Genomic DNA, 23,653 nt, shown 5'->3' on the forward strand with positions numbered 1-23,653 from the left:
TAGAGGGTGCAACAGGTCAGCACCTCAGTAGTAAATGTCAGTTGGCTTTTCATAGCCGATCATTCAGAGTATCTCTACCTCTCCTCCTGTCTCTAGAGAGTTGAAAACAGCTGGTCTGGGACAGGTAGCACGACCGGTGAAAAGGTCAGGGTTCCATAGCCGCAGGCAGAACAGTTGAAACTGGAGCAGCAGCACGACCAGGTGGACTGGGGACAGGAAGGAGTCATCAGGCCAGGTCCTGAGGCATGGTCTTAGGGCACAGGTCCTCCGAGAGAGACAGAGAAAGAAAGAGAGAAAGAAAGAGAAAAAGAGAGAGAGAATTAGAGAGATCATACTTAAATTCACACAGGACACCAGATAAGACAGGAGAAATACTCCATATATAACAGACTGACCCTAGCCCCCCCGACACATAAATACTGGAGGCCGAGACAGGAGGGGTCGGGAGACACCGTGGCCCCGTCCGACGATACCCCTGGACAGGGCCAACAGGCAGGATACCACTAAAGGGATATCTTCAACCACCAACTTACCATCCTTAGACATGTATAGCCCACGAAGATCACCCCCCCCCCCCACACGGTACAAACCCAAGGGGAGGCACCAACCAGGACAGGAAGATCAAGTCAGTGACTCAACCCACTCAAGTGACGCACCCATCCTAGGGACGGCATGGAAGAGCACCAGTAAGCCAGTGACTCAGCCCCTGTAATAGGGTTTGAGACAGAGAATCCCAGTGGAGAGAGTGGAACCTGCCAGGCAGAGACAGCAAGGGCGGTTCGTTGCTCCAGTCCCTTTCCGTTCACCTTCACACTCCTGGGCCAGACTACACTCAATCATAGGACCCCCCTGAAGAGATGAGTCTTCAATAAAGACTTAAAGGTCGAGACCGACTCTGCGTCTCTCACATGGATAGGCAGACCATTCCATAAAAATTGAGCTCTATAGGAGAAAGCCCTGCCTCAAGCTGTTTGCTTAGAAATTCTAGGAACAGTAAGGAGGTCTGTGTCTTGTGACCTATCTCTTTAGTTAGCTTCGCAACAGTATCAAAAATACATTTTGGATTGTTCTATTTTCCTCAATTAAGTTGGAAAAATGGGATGATCGAGCAGCAGTGAGGGCTCTTCAATACTGCACGGTACTGTCTTTCCAAGATAGTCGGAAGACTTCCAGTTCGGTGCAACGCCATTTCCGTTCCAATTTTCTGGAAGCTTGCTTCAGAGCTTGGGTATTTTCTGTATACCAGGGAGCTAGTTTCTTATGACAAATGTTTTTTGTTTTTAGGGGTGCGACTGCATCTAGGGTATTACGCAAAGTTAAATTGAGTTCCTCAGTTAGGTGGTTAACTGATTTTTGTACTCTGATGTCCTTGGGCAGGTGGAGGGAGTTTGGAAGGGCATCTAGGAATCTTTGGGTTGCCTGAGAATTTATAGCATGGCTTTTGATAATCCTTGGTTGGGGTCTGAGCAGATTATTTGCGATTGCAAACGTACTAATATGGTGGTCCGATAGTCCAGGATTATGAGGAAAAACATTTAGATCCACAATATTTATTCCACAGGACAAAACTAGGTCCAGAGTATGAATGTGGCAGTGAGTAGGTCCGGAGACATGTGGGACAAAACCCACTGAGCCGAGGATGGCTCCAAAAGACTTTTGGAGTGGGTCCGTGGACTTTTCCAGGTAAATATTAAAGTCACCAAATATTTGAATATTATCTGCCATGACTACAAGATCTGATAGGAGTTCAGGGAACTCAGTGAGGAACGCTGAGGCCTGTAAACATTAGATATAAAAAGTGCTTGAGTAGATTGCATAGATTTCATGACTAGAAGCTCAAAAGACGAAAACATCTGGGTTTTTTTGTACATTGAAATTTGCTATCGTAAATGTTACCAACACCTCTGCCTTTGCGGGATATGGTCACCAGTGTAACCAGGAGGTGAAGCCTCATTTAAAACAATAAATTCATCAGGCTTAAGCCATGTTTCAGTCAGTCTAATCACATCAAGATTATGATCAGTGATTAGTTCATTGACTATAACTGCCTTTGAAGTGAGGGATCAACATTATGTAGCCCTATTTTGAGACGTGAGGTATCACAATCTCTTTCAATAATGACAGGCATGGAGGAGGTCTTCCAGTGAGATTGTTAAAGCGAACACCGCCATGTTAAATTTTGCCCGACCTAGATCGAGGCACAGACACGGTCTCAATAGGGATAACTGAGCTGACAATACTGACTGTGCTAGTGGCAGACTCCACTAAGCTGGCAGGCTGACTAACAGCTCTCATTGTGGAGTTAAAGTCCTGTCTATGTTCGTAGATAAGATGAGAGCACCCCTCCAGCTAGAATGGAGTCCATCACTCTTCAGCAGGCCAGGCTTGGTCCTGTTTGAGGGTGAGTCCCAGAAAGAGGGCCAATTATCTACAAAAACAGTTTTCAACCAGCAATTGAGTTGTGAGACTCTGCTGTAGAGCTCATCACTCCCCCTAACTGGGAGGGGGCCAGAGACAATTACTCAATGCCGACACATATTGCTAGCTGATTTACACGCTCTAGCTAGTGACCTCTGACTGTTTCATCCTAACATCGTTGAAGCCGACTTGGATAACAATATCCCTTTACTCTCTACACTCACCAGTTTTAGCTTAAGCCAGCACCATCTTCAGATTAGCCTTAACGTCGGTAACCCTGCCCCCTGGTAAACAGTGTATGATCGCTGGATGATTCGTTTTAAGTCTAATACTGCAGGTAATGGAGTCGCCAATGACTAGGGCTTTCCATTTGTCAGAGCTTATGGTGGGAGGCTTCAGCGTCCCAGACCCCGTAACGGGAGGAATAGAGACCAGAGAAGGCTCGGCCTCTGACTCCGACTCGTTGCTTAATGGGGAGAACATGTTGAAAGTTTCCGTTGGCTGAATGAGCGACACTGGCTGAGTATTCCTACAGCATTTCCTTCCAGAAGCCATGAGAAAATTGTCAGGCTTCGGGGACTGTGCGAGGGGATTTATACAGTTATCTGTACTTATTGGTGGCACAGACGCTGTTTCAACCTTTCCTACAAGTAAATTGCCCTTGCCTAACGACTGCGTCTGAAGCTCGGCTTGCAGCACAGGTATCCTCGCCATAAGGCGATCATTCTCCTGTATATTATGAGTACAGCAACTGCAATTAGAATGCATAATGTTAATGTTACTAATGTTAATGTTATCTTCGGCTGGTGAAGGTCCTGACGAACCACGTCCAGATAAAGCGTCCGGGGTGAATAAGTTGAATGAAAAAAGTTGAGCTAGGGAAAAAATTAACATATAAAACGGAAATTAAAAAGTAAAACACGTAAAGTTGGCAGGTAGCAAAGTAAGGTTAGCAACAAACCTACAGCAGCATGTAAGCAAGTCTACAAGTTGTGAACGGAAATGACGTCAAGGAACACAAAGACACACACACACAAGTATAGGGTCATAACGAAGTGAACGAGTCTAAGTATCTTCTGACAGGTGACTGTTTTCATCAGGCTTGCGGCAGCCTTGTGTTCTCAGAAAACCAGTCGTATTCTCAGAACCTCAGACGGCCATGGTGGGGCCCAGACAGGAGGAGTTTGAGCGTAGGCGGTTTCCTGCCTTCTCATAGGGCACAACACTCAAGACAGGTTTTAACACACACACAGAGGCCTCGTGAGAGGAGACCTTACAGTTTATCATTAAACCAAGGTATGAGGCCTTGGTTTAACCCCTTCAGTGACAATGTAGGGGTGGTATACAGAAGATAGCCCTATTTGGTAAAAGACCAAGTCCATATTATGGCAAGAACAGCTCAAATAAGCAAAGAGAAACGACTGTCCATCATTACTTAAAGACATGAAGGTCAGTCATTCCGGAAAATGTCAAGAACTTTGAAAGTTTCTTCAAGTGCAGTCAGAATAACCATCAAGTGCTATGATGAAACTAGCTCTCATGAGGACCGCCACAGGAAAGGAAGACCCAGAGTTACCTCTGCTGCAGAGGATAAGTTCATTAGCCTCAGAAATTGCAGCCCAAATAAATGCTTCGCAGAGTTCAAGTAACAGACACGTCTCAACATCAACTGGTCAGTTGAGACTGCATGAATCCGGTCTTTATGGTCAAATTGCTGCAAAGAAACCACTACTAAAGGACACCAATAAGAAGAAGAGACTTGCTTGGGCCAAGAAATGCGTATCCTTTTTATTGTGGCAAAAAGTTTGAAAGAAGTTTCTCAGGGTTAGTCCTGCAGATGGTCTGGCGGTGATTACGGAGCCCTCCCTCCCTCCAACCAGAGATCAAACACCGTGGCTAATGTGATGTGTAACAAGACACACTTCTATTGTCCCCTTATTGAGGCCGAATGGACAGAGAGTGTGGGAAACAGGAGCTAGCACACTCCCAAAGGCACAGGGCTGATGGGAACCTGCCTTACTCCACCACATGCCTGGCAGTCCAGAGTGTATGGCAGGAATTCAGACTGACTGTTGTCTATCTTTTGGTGGGTCACTGTTCACACACACTAAAAGACCCCAGACAAAGGCGAGCCAAAACCTTCCCATCCCCACACTATGAATGTGGTCAATGCACAGCTAGCCAAAACCTTCCCTTCCCCACACTATCAATGTGGTCAATGCACAAGCTAGCCAAAACCTTCCCTTCCCCGCACTATCAATGTGGTCAATGCACAAGCTAGCCAAAACCTTCCCTTCCCCACACTGTCAATGTGATCAATGCACAGCTAGCCAAAAGGGAATTTCTAGCCAACAGTTAAAAAATATTATTGTATAGATGTAGTTGGACAAATTCCCCTTTATGAGTAGTTTTAACACCATTGAAATGTTCAATATTCATCCAGGCCAAAGTGGAAGAAGAAGACAGGGCGCTCTTGTAGCTCTTTGTCGATGTGCAAGGCCCCATTAACTTGATTTTTTCCCAGATGGTCTGTGACATAGGGTTTCTGTTTGTCCTGCAACAAAGGATCAATTAACATTCCCAATGGGGCATTGAGGGAGCGGCCTGGCTTTTGTAGCTCATCTATCCCAGTGCTAGGGACTGGTGGGAAACTAGGGAGAGTAGTCTCCTCACAGCACCCACAGGCCAGGCCAGACATGTGTGACCTTTGCACTGCCTGAAACACAGCCATTGCACTCTGCCAGTGACTGTGGCATTGTCCCCAGTCTCCCCACTCTGGTCCAGCAGCACATAGTCCGACATTAAACACATTGAACACATTCTGGGATTTGTCTTGGGAAAGTAACCATTTATCTTATTAGTTACAATGTTATACTGTAGTTCCTCTTCTTTGTATTTAATGCCACGATATTTACCGTCTACGAGATAAAATACCCCTTTAGTCATACTTTGAATTGAAAAAATACACTAAAACACTTGTTGTGGGACAAAGCATTCTAGAATGAATCTTTCCTGGGGGGCAATAAATCCACATGTGGGCATGAGTTGTCATGAGCTTTCCCACACTCGACAGCCAATGAGAACAGAGGTATAGACAATAGATAACACAATGGTTATATGTCAACTGTCTGTCAACGTGGAGGCTACTTGTCTGGACGAAGTGTGTGGGGTGTGTGACAAAAGGTTTGATATATATACGTAAGTGTGTGTAACTCCCACATTCCAACACAGCGACAGACATCTGTGTCTATGTGAATGTCTCCTTCATCAGACATGAGCATCCTTTAGCATTAGCATCATTTAGCATTACCATCAACACAAGCCCAATGGTTACGATGCCACTAACTTTCAAAAGTGTTGTAACCACACTGTTGCAGTACTGACTGCATATGAATTGTATCCAAATTGTATGTATTTTATTGAAACTATGCGACAATTCAACTCATGTTGAGTTAATTACAACAATAACATTGTCTGGAGAGAAAGATAACTCTCCAGAGTAGTTTTATTTTGTAATTATACTGGCGAGATTGTGTTAGAAATGAAAGGGTTCTGAAATTACTCAGATCTTTTTTTTATGGTATAAATGACCCTCTTTTAAGAGGGCTCCTCCCTTCAGAAGTGTGTTGGCTTTTAACTTGTTTTTACGCCATAGTTTTCTAATTTGATAGGTATGAAAACCGAGATGTGATGTTAATTGCATGTATAATGGCTTAACCTATTCATCCATTAATCAGTAGTTAATAGTTTATCTTGGGAAACATCTCTGTGTTGCCTCTACTACCCCATAATCCATCAAGTTATTGATGTTTCTCCTATTGTTGCGGTGGCGGCCCTGTGGTCTCAGTAGTGTGGGAACTCCAGCCTGGTCTGGGCCACATGGCTTTGTCATGGTAATCTCCTGCTATATAAAGGGGGAGAGATCCCTTAGAGGGCCCAGACCACACTGCGGCCCAAGAGAACTAGCAGACAGACCTGTCACTCTCTCACACCTAGAGACATGGCTCCCTGTTCAACCAACTTCTCTTTCCAGCACCTGAGGTTCGCAGAAAAAGACATTAAGGTATGCAAATGATGTTCAATCAATGTGTATATACAGTATAAAGTGTGTATGTTTATTGTGGCTTTTTCAGGTTATTGATGTCATATTAGAGCTGTAGACTAATCAAATGTTCTTCTCTGCGTCAGATAAGGAAACCCATCGTGGAGAAGATGCGTCGGGATCGCATCAACGGCTGCATCGAGCAGCTCAAGCTCATCCTGGAGAAGGAGTTCCACAAACAGGACCCCAACACCAAGCTGGAGAAAGCCGACATCCTGGAGATGACCGTGAGCTTCCTGAGGCAGCAGCTGCAGCCGGATCCATCTCAGAGGGACTACGGCGAGGGTTATTCACAGTGTTGGAGGGAGTCTCTGCAGTTCCTGTCCGGAAGCCCCAAGAGAGACACCACTTCCATCATCACCTCGGCTGGACCTCTTCAGGGGCTCCAGCAGCAGCTCTCCACCCAGGTCCAGAGATCCATCCAGCAGCACCCAGTGGTCCATTCCACCTCTCCAGTCTCCTCCACCCTCCGACCCACCACTAACACCAACCCCACGCTCCAGGACACAGGAGCTAAAGGCCCAGTCTGGAGGCCCTGGTAGAGAAAGACGGTGGACTGAAGTCACTCGAAAACCTGAGGGAAACAATGGACTGTATGTCCCTCACTGTGTAGGAAATATGCATTTCCAACCTGCTCAACCGTTGTGGGTTTCCTGAGCTCTTATTTTCTCATCACATTGATGGACAGATGTGTGTGGCACATTCGTGGCATATTTGATGTGAGGGTAGTCACTTTTTTGTGAAGGATGTTTTTTTCTCTTACTTGTTTTATCAAATTAGATTTTCATTTGCAGTGAAGAATGTAGCTGACGATTGAGTTATGATCTATTATTGTGAAATGTGCATTTTTTTTCTTACTCCAATGGAGTCTATGTGTTATATGACAGATGTAACAGCATCTACAATAGGCTACTGTATTTTTTACAGCAATTCTTTGAGGATATTTCTCTATCGTTATTCATTGTTTTGTTATCTTATGGATGTATCTTTTATAAAAGGCAATAGTATGTTGGTATGCTTTGTAATAGTACTGTTATTGTTTTATATTGCATTTAAAGAAGCTCTTAAAACTATGTATGACATTTGTATGACAATAAAACTACAATCAATTTTAAATAAATAATAACCTTTTGTCCGGGATTGTGTTTTTTGACCAAATTGTAGTGGATCTTTTGCATTCCATACATTTTGTTCTAACTAGTTCATTTGACGCGCCTCCATGAAATGTCTTGTCAAATTTGACAAACAAATTGAAGAAAATCCACATTTAACTTTTGCAATTGTTACCCCCTAAGAATCTTGGATTAAGTATGAACGTTTTGCATGATCAAATGAGACAGTTTTAGACATTAAAGTGCAATACTACCACTTTTAAAACCTCATGTATTATCTCCATCACCATATCAGTGTCTGCACATGGTAACAGTGTCTATCGTGTCTACATATATGTACATGTTTTGTAAATATGGTGTCCACCTGGCTAGAAAAACTCATTGCATGTTTTGTAAATATGGTGTCCACCTGGCTAGAAAAACTCATTGCATGTTTTGTAAATATGGTGTCCACCTGGCTAGAAAAACTCATTGCATGTTTTGTAAATATGGTGTCCACCGGGCTAGAAAAACTCATTGCATGTTTTGTAAATATGGTGTCCACCTGGCTAGAAAAACTCATTGCATGTTTTGTAAATATGGTGTCCACCTGGCTAGAAAAACTCATTGCATGTTTTGTAAATATGGTGTCCACCGGGCTAGAAAAACTCATTGCATGTTTTGTAAATATGGTGTCCACCTGGCTAGAAAAACTCATTGCATGTTTTGAAAATCATTTTTTAAACTTTTAATTCTTGTTGATGTCATCGAATAAGACATTCTTTAGGACCTTTCTTCTTATCTTCAAATCAAATCAAATTTGATTTGTCACACATGGTGAGCAGATGTTAATGCAAGTGTAGCGAAGTGCTTGTGCTTCTAGTTCCGATCATGCAGTAATATCTAACAAGTAATCTAACAATTTCACAACAACTACCTTATACACACAAGTGTAAAGGAATGAATAAGAATATGTACATAAAAATATATGGATGAGCGATGGCCGAATGGCATAAGCAAGGGGCAGTAGAGGGTATAGAGTACAGTATATACATATGAGTAATGTAGGGTATGTAAACATGATATAAAGTGGCATTGTTTAAAGTGGCTAGTGACACATTTATTACATCCCATTTCTAATTATTAAAGTAGCTAGAGATGAGTCCGTATGTTGGCAGCAGCCACTCAACGTTAGTGATGGCTGTTTAACAGTCTGATGGCCTTGAGATAGAAGCTGTTTTTCAGTCTCTCGGTCAAATAAAGCATGGTTCTACTGGGGCTTGAACCCAGGACTTTCTGCATGGAAAGCAGATGTGATAACCACTACACTATGGAACCACATAGTGGTTTCTTTTTTAACCACACAATGTAGAAATGTGCAGTTTTCATGTAGAACGTAGACACTGATATGGTGCTGGAGATAAATAAAGGTTAAATTAAATAAAAATTAAATGGGCAAGTTAGTAAAATAAGTTAGTAAAATAATTAATAATGACTATGAAGTTGAAAATGGTGGAATGTACAAGCGCCCTTTAACACAGGACCACCATAATAATGACTATGAAGTTGAAAATGGTGGAATGTCCCTTTAATGAAATACAAAGAATGAAACCTAGGTCATTTTATAGTTGGTTTATTCATTTCAAATACAAAGAAAAGGTTATTCATTGATTTAAGCATAAATAATAATATGCAGATTCTTCAAATAGACTACTGAGTCACACATGGGACTATGGGACATGTGTATGGGTCTTTGGGATAGCTGGGTTTAAATCAGAGGCTTACAGGCTATCCCATTAAGCTCCTGAAACCTGCCACCACAGATGCCCAGTGAGAGGGCACACATACGGGCAGGCACTCACACCAACAGAAGGCGAGGCACCTCTCTATGGCCTGCCCACGCTACCACTTTCTATTCTTGTAAAGAGAGGCCAAACATATGCCACACAGACACTGAAAAAAGAGCACAACACCAGATGCTGCCAAAGAGGTTTAGCTTTGGTTTTCTGAATTCTCCCCAGTAAAAACACACACTTAGCTAAGTCGAAAAGGAGTGCATTAGAAAGCTAACCTCATAACTACATTACAACCATGTTAGAGAACATTATACATACATTTAAATGTGCACGGTCAACATTTACTTTCTCCTTAGCTAAGAGCAGAGCAACATGTACTAAGGCATTTTTTAAAGCCATCTACCCATGCAATGGATTGGGAATAAGTATTCGGAAATACAAAAAGGCAATCTATGATAAACACATATCTCTCACTGTTTGTTCATGGTATACATCTGAATACAGTTTTGGAAATGGGCCGTTGTGTTCATTTGGGGCCTCAGCACCATGATGTAGACCTTGGGCATGAAATAACCACCGAGAATACCGAGCACACTGGACACTATGGCCAGCACATGCATGGCCATGGCAAACTCCGCCCTTGTGACAAAGTAGATGGTGAAGAAGCTGATCCAGGAGATCATGTAGACCATGAGACTAAAGGTGATACATTTGGCCTCATTATAGTTGGCTGGCAGGTCTTTGCCCATGTAACTGAAGGAGAAACAGAGCATGCTGAGCACAGAGACGTAGGCGAGTTCTATCATGGCACCGAAAGAGAGGGTGTTACTACACTCTGTGACAATGCAGTTGGAGTAGAAGTCCACGTCCTGGGAGGGGTACGGGGGGTTTAGAGCAACCCGGAGCGCAGAGATCGACAACACTGTCATGGACACGACAAGGACGGTGACTTCAGGCCCGTGGTTCTTAGCCCAGGTATCATAGGCACGGGGCAGCTTGGAAGACAGCTTAAAGATGCAGACCACTTGGAAGGAGCGCACGGTGACGCACGCCAGACACACGGTGAAGCTGAAGACGAAGAGGGGCTGCTTGAGGAGGCAGGCGGGCCGAGACGGGAGGCCAAAGTGGCAGAGGGCGCTGGCGGCCGCCGCGGTTAGGGCCAGAAGCATCACCAGGCAGGTGCGCCCGCCAGCCGACTTGGCCACAGGGGTGCCCAGGTTGAGGAGGAAGACGACCCCTGACCCAAGGGTCATGAACAGGGTCAGAGCCAGGAGGACCAGCAGAGCAAGAGACAGGGGGGCGTCCCAAGCCAGCAGCAGGACCGTCCGATCCAGACACACCTTGCTCGCCTCTGTGGACCACTGGTGGAGCTCACACGCCTGACACCAGGTAGATCCTAAAGAGTGACATATATATCATAACATCAACATCAAGGCTGGGGTCAGTTCAAAATGTACAGGATTTATTTGAGTTCAACCAGTTCAGAAGATGAAGGTGTTTACATTCATGAATTGAGTTAACCTATATCCTCAGTATTGATTTAAAAACAGATATCACTGATCACCATCAGAGACAGTTGCACTATCACGGTTGTTCTAGTTGTGCTACTGCCAGCTGCTTGCTATAGATCATGGGTGTCGAACTATCCCCGGGGGGCCGCATTCAGTCTTCAACGAGGTCTGGAGTTTGTTCTATTTCCATGCCGTCAAAATTAGCTATAAATAGTCCTCTATCCATCGTTTTGGGGAATTTTTGATGATCTCTGACTGTGCACTGTGATTATTAGTGAGCTGCACAGTGAAAAAAACTGTTAATATAGGCCCATTATCGTTTCTAAACATATTAGATTTGGTTTTAGTCATTTTAAAGTATATTGAGTTTGTAGCCCCCCCCCTATTTTTTTTACCTCCCCAATTTTTTGGACCCCCCCCACCCTAAAAATGTACAATTACATTTTTTTTTTTATCCTCACATTCACCCGTGGGCCAGACTGGACCCCAGGCGGTGTGTTTGACACCCCTGCTATAGCGACAGTTTATGAGAGGGGCAACATCCGCCACCCACTGGACACTTTTAAACAGCACAATTCAAATCACTACAGATAGAGGATGAACTATGGATGTGCCCAGTGGGTGTGTGACAGTAATCTCACCAGTACTGTTGAGGAAGGTGTGAGCAGGACAGGCCAGGCAGTCGAAGCAGCACTTGTGTTGTCCTGTCTGCAGCTTCCTGTGACCTGTAGGGCATTCTGGAGAGCATATTGACGGAGGCACCTCCTGGACACAACCACAATAAAAACAACACACACACAGGTTTTCCAAGTCCACATGCAACCATGGTTTACACTCTCTATGACTAGTTTCTACAATTCTAGTACCCAAAATCATTCTGCAATTGCATCTGACAATGGATTGTAATACTACTGTGTAAATACTGTAATATTGTGGCTATACTTTTCCCAGGTTGTCAATGTCACTAGCCCATTCAATTTGAGCAGGGTCCACTGTGAGGTCAGTGGGGTCTGGAGTGTAAGAGCCCACCACTCGGAGAGACCACTCTGTTCCCCTCCAAACCCAGGTCACGATGTCATATCCTGTGGGCGGGTCTCCGTTCTCATCAAAGTACACAGAGGAGTTCCCAACAGAGAATCTCACCTGCTTTAACAGTGGGAGAAGCTGAGGGAGAGAGAGGAAGAAAAGCATGCGCCAATGTAAACATGACTGTAACAGGCCTGGGATAGTGAACATTGTTCATTGTAGATTTCCAATAGCACATCGATATCAAGTGTGTCGTGAACGTGTGCTCACTTTCTTCAGAGTGGGCTTTTTGACTTACAGTACCATCATTTTGAAAACACTCACCTGCCAAGGTTGTACTTCAATCTTTTGGCATTCACCTGAGTCACAACCAAGTGCTTGGTGCAGGGCATGGGCCACAGCATATACAGCCTTGTAAACATTATAAGAGGATGTCATGTCATAGCCATCCAAAGAGAAGTTTTTTACTGCCATGCTATAGAGATCCGTATTTTGCAAACAGTCAACCCTCAGGTCCATCATGCCATTGGAGGTGTCCCTAAGTAACTTTGAAATAACATGGCTTTCGAACGTCTCAAACCCAGCTATGGCTGCGTATTTGATGGAGATGCCTAGAACAGTTCCGATGGTGTGAATCCCTGGTATCCCCGACACTAGAGTGGCCACTGACCAGTCCTCTGTCCCTATCCACACCTTGCCAGTTACACCCTGCTCTATGACAAATGGGAAGAACCCACTAACTTTGCTTTTGCTGGAGAAGACAACAATAGTGTTGACCTTGGTCTTCAAAATGCCCTTGACAATGCTCCTCATGGTCTGATTGGTGGCCGAGGTGAGGTCGGGGATGACTCCTTGGTAGGCGATGCAGATGTCGTAGTAGGCCGCCTGTTGGGAGAGCCTCTGCATGCCCTGGAGGCCGTAGGAGTTATCACTGCCCAGTAGCACGATCCAGGTCCAGTTAAAACGGACCAGCAGCTGGATCATGGCGTCCACCTGGTTCCTGTCACTGGGGATGGTGCGGAAGAAGGATGGGTAGAGGTGCTTGTTGCTCAGCAATTCGTTTGTGGCTTCATAGGATATCTAGAAGAAAAAAAATCACAAATAGGAGGACCAGGAGAGGGGACCAGAAGGAGGAGGACCAGGAGGAGGAGGACCAGAAGGAGGAGGACCAGGAGGAGGAGGACCAGGAGAGGGGACCAGAAGGAGGAGGACCAGGAGGAGGAGGACCAGAAGGAGGAGGACCAGGAGGAGGAGGACCAGAAGGAGGAGGACCAGGAGAGGGGACCAGAAGGAGGAGGACCAGGAGGAGGAGGACCAGAAGGAGGAGGACCAGGAGGAGGAGGACCAGAAGGAGGAGGACCAGGAGGATGAGGACCAGAAGGAGGAGGACCAGGAGGAGGAGGACCAGAAGGAGGAGGACCAGGAGGAGGAGGACCAGAAGGGGGGCAGGAGGAGGAGGACCAGAAGGAGGAGGACCAGGAGGAAGGAGGACCAGGAGGAGGAGGACCAGAAGGGGGGACCAGGAGGAGGAGGACCAGGAGGAGGAGGACCAGAAGGGGGGGGACCAGGAGGAGGAGGACCAGAAGGGGGGGGACAGGAGGAGGAGGAAGAAGAAAAAAATAAAGGGCACATAAATGGAAAAAAATGTGAAATCATAGGAGGCAAGACATTTAAAAATATAAATAGAAGAGCAATAGAAGACAAAAACAAATGGACACAAATGTGTTCCATTCTCAGTCTAGAGGGCAAACAGATTAGCGTTAGTTTCACCAGTTACCAATAACTGAACTTGGGAAATACAATGTACCTGTGGCACCAGATAGGAGCCCAGCATTGCAGCTGGGGGAAAGGTATAACTGCTACTATCAGGCCCAATCACTGCCACTGCTCTCTGGTCACCACCCGTCTTGTTCCCTGAAGTTCTCTGTAACTGTTGGGCCAGGAGGTCCAGAGTGGCCAGGACACTGGCTGGTGTATTGCAGATGTCATACGCCTGGTAACCCAGCGTCACCCCTGGGAGAAGATGTTGGTTTTTGGTGCCGTTGTTGATCTCCTCCACAGCGAATCTCATGGCTTGTATCAAATGATAGCCATGTTTATTAGATTTGCCTCTGAATAGGAGTGAATTGATTGCAAGCAGAATAAAAAGACATGACAACATAAATCCATTATCGAAAGAAAGTGATTGAGTCAAACAACAATAACTCACTGATGGTTTAAAATGAACTAAAATGCCAGGGAAATAGATAAACAACGTCCTCTTGTGAGATCTTTATTGGACTTACTTTTTGCAGGCTTCCATGTCTGGTAGGTTGGAACCGGAGGTGGCTAAATTGTGGAGCGGAAAGAGACACGAGATGGAGTAGTCCCCTGAAAGCTGCAGACTGGTTCCCTCAGTCAGCTGGTGGCCAGTCAGGACCAGTACCAACCAGCCCAGGACGACACACACACCCATTCCGCAACCTCGACAACCCTCAGCTCTGAACTGGAACTACGGGCAATCTACCTCTTCTTATGTTAGGGTGGATGGGTGGAGTGGAAAGAAGGTGGAATGGAGGGAGAGTAGGAGGGAGGGGGGTCTGGATGTCGAGGGTTTTGCATCTTTCCCGGTGATGGTGATGGAGTGAGGGTGTGCACATTTGCATTTTAAGATTTGTTTTTCATACAGTAGAGTTAGCTTTCCATTGAAATGAACTGCATACTTGTAATAGCCCATGAAAGAGGAGACCGGTGTGTCAATATCAATCACAGTCAAGTGACAGTGCAATTAAATGGTGTTCGACTGTAGTTACATTGCAGTATCGGTGGTATGTTGGACTCAAGGTGCAGACTGGGCCACTAAGGTGCAGGAGAGAAGAAGAGAGCCACTGCACACTTAGAAGCAATGCAAATGTCATATTGTAGCTAACCTTTCAGTCAAAGCAATGTAAATCCGAGCTGGTTTAGTGTTTCTGTCTGTTTTGTTATGAGGGACCATGTCTATGTTCCCTCTGCCTTATGTTCTATCAAATAACATAAAATAAAATATATTTATGAAGCTCTTTTTACATCAGCAGACGTCACAGAGTGCTATACAGAAACCCTTCCTAAAACCCCATACAGCAAGCAATGCAGATGTAGAAGCACGGTGGCTAGGATAAACTCCCCAGAAAGGCAGGAACATAGGATGAAACCTGGAGAGGAACCAGGCTCTGGGTGGTGGCCAGTCCTCTTCTGGTTGTGACGGGTGGAGATAGCACATGGCCATTAAGGCCAGATTCTTCTTCAATATGTTCAAACGTTCATAGATGACCAGCAGGGTCATTCAGAGGTCGAGACGGTACACCCCCCCTTTGCTCTCAGAGCAGCCTCAATTCATCTGGGCATGGACTCTACAAGGTATCGAAAGCATTCCACAAGGATGCTTGCCCATGTTGACTCCAATGCTTCCCACAGTTGTGGAGAGGTGGAAAAAGTTCCCAATTGTCATACTTGAGTTAAAGTAAAGATACCTTAATAGAAAATGACTCAAGTAAAAGGGAAAGTCATCCAGTAAAATACTACTTGAGTAAAAGTATAAAAGTATTTGGTTTTAAATATACTTAAGTATCAAAAGTAAATGTAATTGCAAAAATATACTTAAGTATCAAAAGAAAGAGTATGAATAATTTCAAATGGCTTATATTAAGCAAAGTAGATGGCACAATTGCCTTGTTTTTTTAATTTACGAAAATCCAGGAGCACACTAAAACAACCAAACGTTATTTACAAACAAAGCATATGTGTTTAGTGAGTCCGCCAAATCAGAGGCAATAGGGATGACCATGGATGTTCTCTCGATAAGCGTGAGAATTGGACCATTTTACCTGTCCTGCTAAGCATTTGAATGTAATGAGTACTTTTGGGTTTCAGGGAAAATGTATGGAGTAAAAAGTATATTATTTCATTTAGGAATATATTAGAGTAAAAGTAAAGGTTGTCAAAAATACAAATAGTGAAATACAGATTCCCTACAAAACTACTTAAGTAGTTAGGTAGTATTTTTACTAAAGTTGGCTGGATGTCATTTGGGTGGTGGACCATTTTCTTGAATGTTCTGTATACTCAATGTATAAAAATAAACATTTGTGCTAATTGTGCTAAAAAGAGTTACACATTGCTCTTTGCACGATGTTCGCGCTCTGCCATGGACTGACTCCTACATACAATATATACAGTGCATTCGGAAACAATTCAGACCCCTTGACTTTTTCTACATTTTACATTACATTTACAAGTTACAGCCTTATCTTATAATTGATTAAATATTTTTTTTATCCATCATCAATATACACACAATACCCCATAATGATAAAGCAAAAACGGGCTTTTAGAAATGTATTAAATACAAAAAAAATGGAAATATCACATTTACATAAGTATTCAGACCCTTTACTCAGTATTTTGTTGAAGCGACTTTGGCAGTGATTACAGCATCAAGTCTTCTTGGGTATAACGCTACAAGCTTGGCACACCTGTATTTGGGGAGTTTCTCCCATTCTTCTCTGCAGATCGTCTCAAGCTCTATCATGTTGTATGCGGAGATATTTTCAGGTCTCTCTAGAGATGTTCGATTGGGTTCAAGTCCAGGCTCTGGCCGGGCCACTCAAGGACATTGAGACTTGTCCCAAAGCCACTCCTGCAATGTCTTGGCTGTGCGCCTAGGGTCGTTATCCTGTAGGAAGGTCAACCTTCGCCCTCAGTCTGAGGCCCTGAGCGCTCTGGAGCAGGTTTTCATCAAGGATCTCGCTGTACTTTGCTCCGTTCATCATTCCCTCAATCCTGACAAGTCTCTCAGTCCCTGCCACTGAAAAACATCTCCACAGCATGATGCTGCCTCCACCATGCTTCACTGATGGGATGGTGCCACGTGACACTTGGCATTCAGGCCAGAAAAAAGTTCAATCTTTGTTTCATCCAAACAGAGAATCTTATTTCTCATTGGCTGAGAGCGGGCTGTCATGAGCCTTTAACTGAGGAGTGGCTTCCGTCTGGGAATCCCTAAATATGTTGGGGGGAAAGCACCTCTTCGGGGTACTCAAATCTTTTTAACATACCATCTGCTCCATTTTTCATGAGTGGTGGGCAAGATACAGCCAATTTAGTTGTTGTTGCTCCTGGTCGGGTTGAATTTCCATTCTCTGTCCATCAGCAAAACCACGGTGACATTTGAGGCCAAGATTGTGCCATGTGTAAACCAACCTTTAACCACTAATAGCCTATTTGCCTCATAAGCACACGCTGCAGGATCTGCAAACTCAACAGGAGACCACAGTTTCCCTTTGTTTCGACAGCAATATTTGACATTTTGTCAACGTCATTATTACAGACGCAAATACCATGTAAAGTAAGAGCACTGTACAAGCTTGGCAAAATACGATTTCCATTTGTGTCATGTTACTTTCACAGAACATTTCTGGCCATGGAAGAGGGGAAAAACAATGTGTTTTTTCTTTTTAAATGTTATGCTGTGTCATGAACACAAGTTCACACACATTTGAAAATTCATACAATATATAATTGTATGAAGCTATGGCATAATAATACTAATAATAATATTCTTTAAATACTTTTTTTTTAGCTTATTGTCATTTGTAATAGGCATAGACCTAATCTGGTTGCTTGTAAGACCAGGTGCAGGGGTCCTATTAACTATGACATCATCTTATTGACACCTCCAGGATCTGCATTTATGGTCTGTATTTCTGTCATGTCTTTGTAGTCTACTGTGGTCAGAAGTGATTTAGCAAAATAAAGGACATTCCATACTTCCTAGCTACAGATTGTACACCAGATAATGTGATATAACCAAAGATTTTTGGTATCCATTACTGGGCGTTACAGGTTTGCATATACACAACACAGCCGTAGATTTTCCATCGAACCTGGATTTTGTGATACGGTCTTCGTTCTCGATTCGGCAAAACACGTATCTTCTAAAATGTCTGTGTCCAGTTGCAGGTGGTTAGCTTGAATTTAGAAAATGCTCTGTCTTGTCTAACTCTCTCATCTAGCTCTCTCATTGATCGAGACAGGTGATTGTCACCATGACGTGCGGCACTTCGGGGTGGACCCACCTGTCTAAATGAAAGAGAGAAGATTTGAAACAGACAAGATGGCAGCGTACACGTTGCTGGAATACTAATTCATTTTATAAGGGAGCATTTATTTTTTATTCAAACACACCACCTGCAAGTGGACACATAAGATACATGTTTGGCCGAATCGAGAACGAAGACAGGCAACGAATGCATCTAGGGTTATTCTTTGTCAATTTAGATTCTGTGTCATGGAGGCTAGTTCCCAATTCATTTGAAAAACGTCTTTAAAAAATGACATCTTATAATACACAATAGTATAAGGCCCTATAATACTGTAGCGGATTCAGGGATAGCACAATGTTAATGGGGCAATCAGGAATTCGAACAACAACAAAAGGTATCCCCACCATTATTTTTGGTAAAAATTTTAGGGATATGGGTCTGGAATTTTTTTACCTCTCTCAAATTCATAGACGCCCTTATGTGTGCAAGCACCATCCATGTGATCACAATCATAGTTTTAACCATGTTTACAATCACATTGTTTACAAACCTGATGTATCAATCTCATATTGCTCCTTTATTCGTGACTATAGCCAGTGCCTCTAAAGCAGATAAAAGTAGATCATCGGACATGTAAGCTATATAGAGTAGGCTATATAGAGTAGGCTATATAGAGTAGGCTATATAGAGTAGTCTATATAGAGTAGGCTATATAGAGTAGGCTATATAGAGTAGGCTATATAGAGTAGGCTATATAGAGTAGGCTATATAGAGTAGGCTATATAGAGTAGGCTATATAGAGTAGGCTATATAGAGTAGGCTATGTAGAGTAGGCTATATAGAGTAAGCTATATAGAGTAGGCTATATAGAGTAGGCTATATAGAGTAGGCTATATAGAGTAGGCTATATTACATGCTTTTTTTATGAAGTCATTTTCAAACAAATTGTACAGGTTACAAAGTACTATTTTTCATGCGTACTCTGGTTGCTTGTACAGTAGCATATACAGTGGGGCAAAAAAGTATTTAGTCATCCACCAATTGTGCAAGTTCCCCCACTTAAAAAGATGAGAGAGGCCTGTAATTTTCATCATAGGTACACTTCAACTATGACAGACTAAATGAGAAAAAAATCCAGAAAATCACATTGTTTGATTTTTAATGAATTTATTTTCAAATTATGGTGGAAAATAAGTATTTGGTTACCTACAAACAAGCAAGATTTCTGGATCTCACAGACCTGTAACTTCTTTAAGAGGCTCCTCTGTCCTGCACTCGTTACCTGTATTAATGGCACCTGTTTGAACCTGTTATCAGTATAAAAGACACCTGTCCACAACCTCAAACAGTCACACTCCAAACTCCACTATGGCCAAGACCAAAGAGCTGTCAAAGGACACCAGAAACAAAATTGTAGACCTGCACCAGGCTGGGAAGACTGAATCTGCAATAGGTAAGCAGCTTGGTTTGAAGAAATCAACTGTGGGAGCAATTATTAGGAAATGGAAGACATACAAGACCACTGATAATCTCCCTCGATCTGGGGCTCCACGCAAGATCTCACCACGTGGGGTTAGAATTATCATAAGAACGGTGAGCAAAAATCCCAGAACCACAGGGGGGGACCTAGTGAATGACCTGCAGAGAGTTGGGACACATAAGATACATGTTTGGCCGAATCGAGAACGAAGACAGGCAACGAATTAATCTAGGGTTATTCTTTGTCAATTCAGATTCTGTGTCATGGAGGCTAGTTCCCAATTCATTTGAAAAACGTCTTTAAAAAATAACATCTTATAATACACAATAGTATAAGGCCCTATAATACTGTAGCGGATTCAGGGATAGCACAATGTTAATGGGGCAATCAGGAATTCGAACAACAACAAAAGGTATCCCCACCATTATTTTTGGTAAAAATTTTAGGGATATGGGTCTGGAAATTTTTTACCTCTCTCAAATTCATAGATGCCCTTATGTGTGCAAGCACCATCCATGTGATCACAATCATAGTTTTAACCATGTTTACAATCACATTGTTTACAAACCTGATGTATCAATCTCATATTGCTCCTTTATTCGTGACTATAGCCAGTGCCTCTAAAGCAGATAAAAGTAGATCATCGGACATGTAGGCTATATAGAGTAGGCTATATAGAGTAGGCTATATAGAGTAGGCTATATAGAGTAGGCTATATAGAGTAGTCTATATAGAGTAAGCTATATAGAGTAGGCTATATAGAGTAAGAACGGTGAGCAAAAATCCCAGAACCACAGGGGGGACCTAGTGAATGACCTGCAGAGAGTTGGGACCAAAGTAACAAAGCCTACCATCATTAACACACTACGCCACCAGGGACTCAAATCCTGCAGTGCCAGACGTGTCCCCCTGCTTAAGCCAGTACATGTCCAGGCCCGTCTGAAGTTTGCTAGAGAGCATTTGGATGATCCAGAAGAAGATTGGGAGAATGTCATATGGTCAGATGAAACCAAAATATAACTTTTTGGTAAAAACTCAACTCGTCGTGTTTGGAGGACAAAGAATGCTGAGTTGCATCCAAAGAACACCATACCCATTGTGAAGCATAGGGGTGAAAACATCATGCTTTGGGGCTGTTTTTCTGCAAAGGGACCAGGACGACTGATCCGGAAAGAATGAATGGGGCTATGTTTCAGCAAGGGCATTGAAGATGAAACGTGGCTGGGTCTTTCAGCATGACAATGATCCCAAACACACCGCCCGGGCAACGAAGGAGTGGCTTCATAAGAAGCATTTCAAGGTCCTGGAGTGGCCTAGCCAGTCTCCAGATCCCAACCCCATAGAAAATCTTTGGAGGGAGTTGAAAGTCCATGTTGCCCAGTAACAGCCCCAAAACATCACTGCTCTAGAGGAGATCTGCACGGAGGAATGGGCCAAAATACCAGCAACGGTGTGTGAAAACCTTGTGAAGACTTACAGAAAACGTTTGACCTCTGTCATTGCCAACAAAGGGTATATAACAAAGTATTCAGATAAACTTTTGTTATTGACCAAATACTTATTTTCCACCATATTTTGCAAATAAATTCATTAAAAACCCTACAATGTGATTTTCTGGATTATTCTCCCTCATTTTGTCTGTCATAGTTGAAGTGTACCTATGATGAAAAGTACAGGCCTCTCTCATCTTTTTAAGTGGGAGAACTTGCACAATTGGTGGCTGACTAAATACTTTTTTGCCCCACTGTAAGATGCAAATGGCCTATCAATTGTGACATCTTTATGACACCCCTCGATTTCAACACCAGCACTTGTCCATAGTTGCACAGCTCAAGCACTTTGAAGCCTAGTGTAGTTAAGTGTGTTTAGCAAGCAAATTTTGCCAAGTAGCTAGATTAAGAACAATCTTCGCAAATACCTTGACATTAGGCCCTAAATCCTTTCGAGGTTCAGACCTATTTCTAGTAGTTTTCTGTCAAATGTAATGTTTTAAAAAGCTTTTACAAACCAAAGCCAATAGGCTCAGATAATTACTTTTATTTCAATAACGAAACATGATGTATTCTCAAGTAATACATTTCTCTGTTATTCGGGATTTTAAAGAGAGAAAAGGATTGAGGTAAAGGAGGAGAAAGGGATGGAAGAGCCAGCTGCTCAACCAAGGAGATTTTTGAATTGGCCCATATAAAATCTAAAATATTCAATTTAATTAATTAATGGTGGACAGTAATTATCCCCCTAATTCTAAACTAAATATAAGGATATCAACCCTCCACTTAATGGTGCACAAATTTTAGAAGGGCTTATTTCTTAAGTTATTTTGATTTGACTTGAGACTCTTTTAAAGGCATGTTTCATGGTCTGTATGAACCTCTCCACCAGCCAATAGGTAGATGGGTGATATGGTGAGGACCTGATGTACTGTACGCCATTCACCTGTAGGAACCATTTCTTGGGACACTAAGCTGCCGCTGTTGTCACTAACAAGTTGGAGTTGCGATCCGAACCGACTCAAACACTTCTCCAAGTTTCTCGATGGTCTTCTCTGCAGTAGTACACCTCATGATGGCAACCTCTGGCCACTTGCTATGAGCATCCACAACCACGAGAAACAATCCGTCTTTGAATGGACCTGCGATGTCGACGTGAATGCGTGTTGTCCATCACTTCAGATAATACTGGGTCGTTTCTGGTGTTTCTCTGCACTTGTGTTGAAGTGACTGGTGCATTTTCCACTTGTCTGACGTAGAAGATGTCCACTTGGCCTGACTCTGGTTCTGACAGGTAGTGTTTACCTGGAAAGTCCATCTGCGTTGCAATGCAGCTCTGACCTGAAGTACTTGATGTCGTAGGTGTGTGCTGACAACAACAAAGCCCACCTAAGCATTCTGCTACAAATCATTCCCTAAGTTCTAGACCTCAGCTGAATCTGGTAATGAATGGTGGGGCTGTTAAACAAGTCGAGGAGATTAAATTGCTTGGGATTACCAAAACATATATATTCCATGGTTGTAAAGATGGGGAGAAGACTGTCCATATTAAAAGAGAAGTCCTGCAGTCTCTAGTTATTTATCTTATCTTGATTATTGTCCAGTCATATATTCAAGTGCTGCAAAGAAAGACCTAGTTAAGCTGCAGCTGGCCCAGAACAGAGTGGCACGTCTTGCTCTTCACTGTAATCAGAGGGCTAATATTAATTCGATGCATGCCTCTCTTGGCTAAGAGTCGTGGAAAGACTGACTGTGTCGCTTCTTGTTTTTATAAGAAACATTGTGTTGGAAATTCCAAATAGTTTGCATAGTCAATTTACACAGCACTGACACACACACTTACCCCCACCAGACATGCCACCAGGAGTCTTTTCACAGCCCCCGGGTCCAGAACAAATCCAAGGAAACATACAGTATTATACAGAGCCATGAGAGCATGGAACTCCCTTACATCTCATATAGCGCAAGTGAACAGCAAACCTGGTTTAAAAAAAAAAATCAATAAAGCAACACCTCAAGGCACAACGCCTCTCCCCCATGTGACCTACTTCTTGTGTGTACTGACATGTATGTGTAACTGAGAGATGCACACACACACACACACAACATGTTAATGTTCTTAAATGTAGGTAAAAAGTATTTTGTCTGTAATGTCTTTTTCGTGGTGTCGGTCCCCAGTAAGACGAGCTGTCTTCGGCTAACGAGGATCTTAAGAAATCAACAACAACAAAAAACTTGCATCCGAAGATGCTCCTCTGCTTAACGGTGACCTTTGATCTCAGATTTGTACAGATGCCGGTGAAAGTTACACACTTCAAAAACATTACTTAGGGCCTCACATTCTATCTGTGCATAGTGTACTTTCTGCTTTGTTCGTAAGCGATCGGCTTCTCTTCACTTGGAAGGCATGATATGGGACACGACTGCTCCCACGCCATAGAGACGAGCATCACGAGCTAGTTGGATGGGTCGAAAGTGTGTCAGGAGTGTTTCTTTGGTTTTCTTGAATGCTTCCTCGCATTGTTCTGTCCATTTCCGTGTTTTGTCCCGACAAAGCAACTGATGCAGCAGCTTCAGCTTCGTTGCTAAGTGATAAAGCGTCCGTAGTCATTCAGTAACCCCAGGAACGAACGTAGTTGACTCACGTTCCTAGGAGCTGGGGCATCTAAGATCGCGT

General features: G+C 43.4%; 2 protein-coding genes and 1 non-coding gene across 3 annotated transcripts; 1 reads left to right on the forward strand and 2 right to left on the reverse strand.

The window, feature by feature from the left end:
• Nucleotides 1–6,368: 6,368 nt before the first annotated feature.
• On the forward strand, nucleotides 6,369–7,678 carry LOC124021601 (transcription factor HES-5-like). The gene is made up of 2 exons (XM_046336742.1): nucleotides 6,369–6,481; nucleotides 6,607–7,678. The coding sequence occupies exons 1-2, from the start codon at nucleotides 6,419–6,421 to the stop codon at nucleotides 7,060–7,062; spliced, it is 519 nt and encodes a 172-aa protein (XP_046192698.1). The 5' UTR covers nucleotides 6,369–6,418; the 3' UTR covers nucleotides 7,063–7,678.
• Nucleotides 7,679–8,876: 1,198 nt separating this feature from the next.
• On the reverse strand, nucleotides 8,877–8,949 carry trnag-ucc. The gene has a single exon. It is a non-coding gene; the product is annotated as a tRNA-Gly (tRNA).
• Nucleotides 8,950–9,623: 674 nt separating this feature from the next.
• On the reverse strand, nucleotides 9,624–14,399 carry LOC124017531 (taste receptor type 1 member 1-like). Its single transcript, XM_046332746.1, has 6 exons — nucleotides 14,230–14,399; nucleotides 13,752–14,055; nucleotides 12,269–13,024; nucleotides 11,861–12,082; nucleotides 11,560–11,680; nucleotides 9,624–10,803 (listed from the first exon to the last, which is right to left on the reverse strand). Exons 1-6 carry the CDS (start codon nucleotides 14,397–14,399, stop codon nucleotides 9,878–9,880), a joined length of 2,499 nt encoding a protein of 832 aa, XP_046188702.1. The 3' UTR covers nucleotides 9,624–9,877.
• Between the last annotated feature and the right edge of the window lie 9,254 nt (nucleotides 14,400–23,653).

The sequence above is a fragment of the Oncorhynchus gorbuscha genome, linkage group LG03 (genome assembly GCF_021184085.1).
Source record: "Oncorhynchus gorbuscha isolate QuinsamMale2020 ecotype Even-year linkage group LG03, OgorEven_v1.0, whole genome shotgun sequence".
In the NCBI taxonomy this organism is placed as follows: domain Eukaryota; kingdom Metazoa; phylum Chordata; class Actinopteri; order Salmoniformes; family Salmonidae; genus Oncorhynchus; species Oncorhynchus gorbuscha.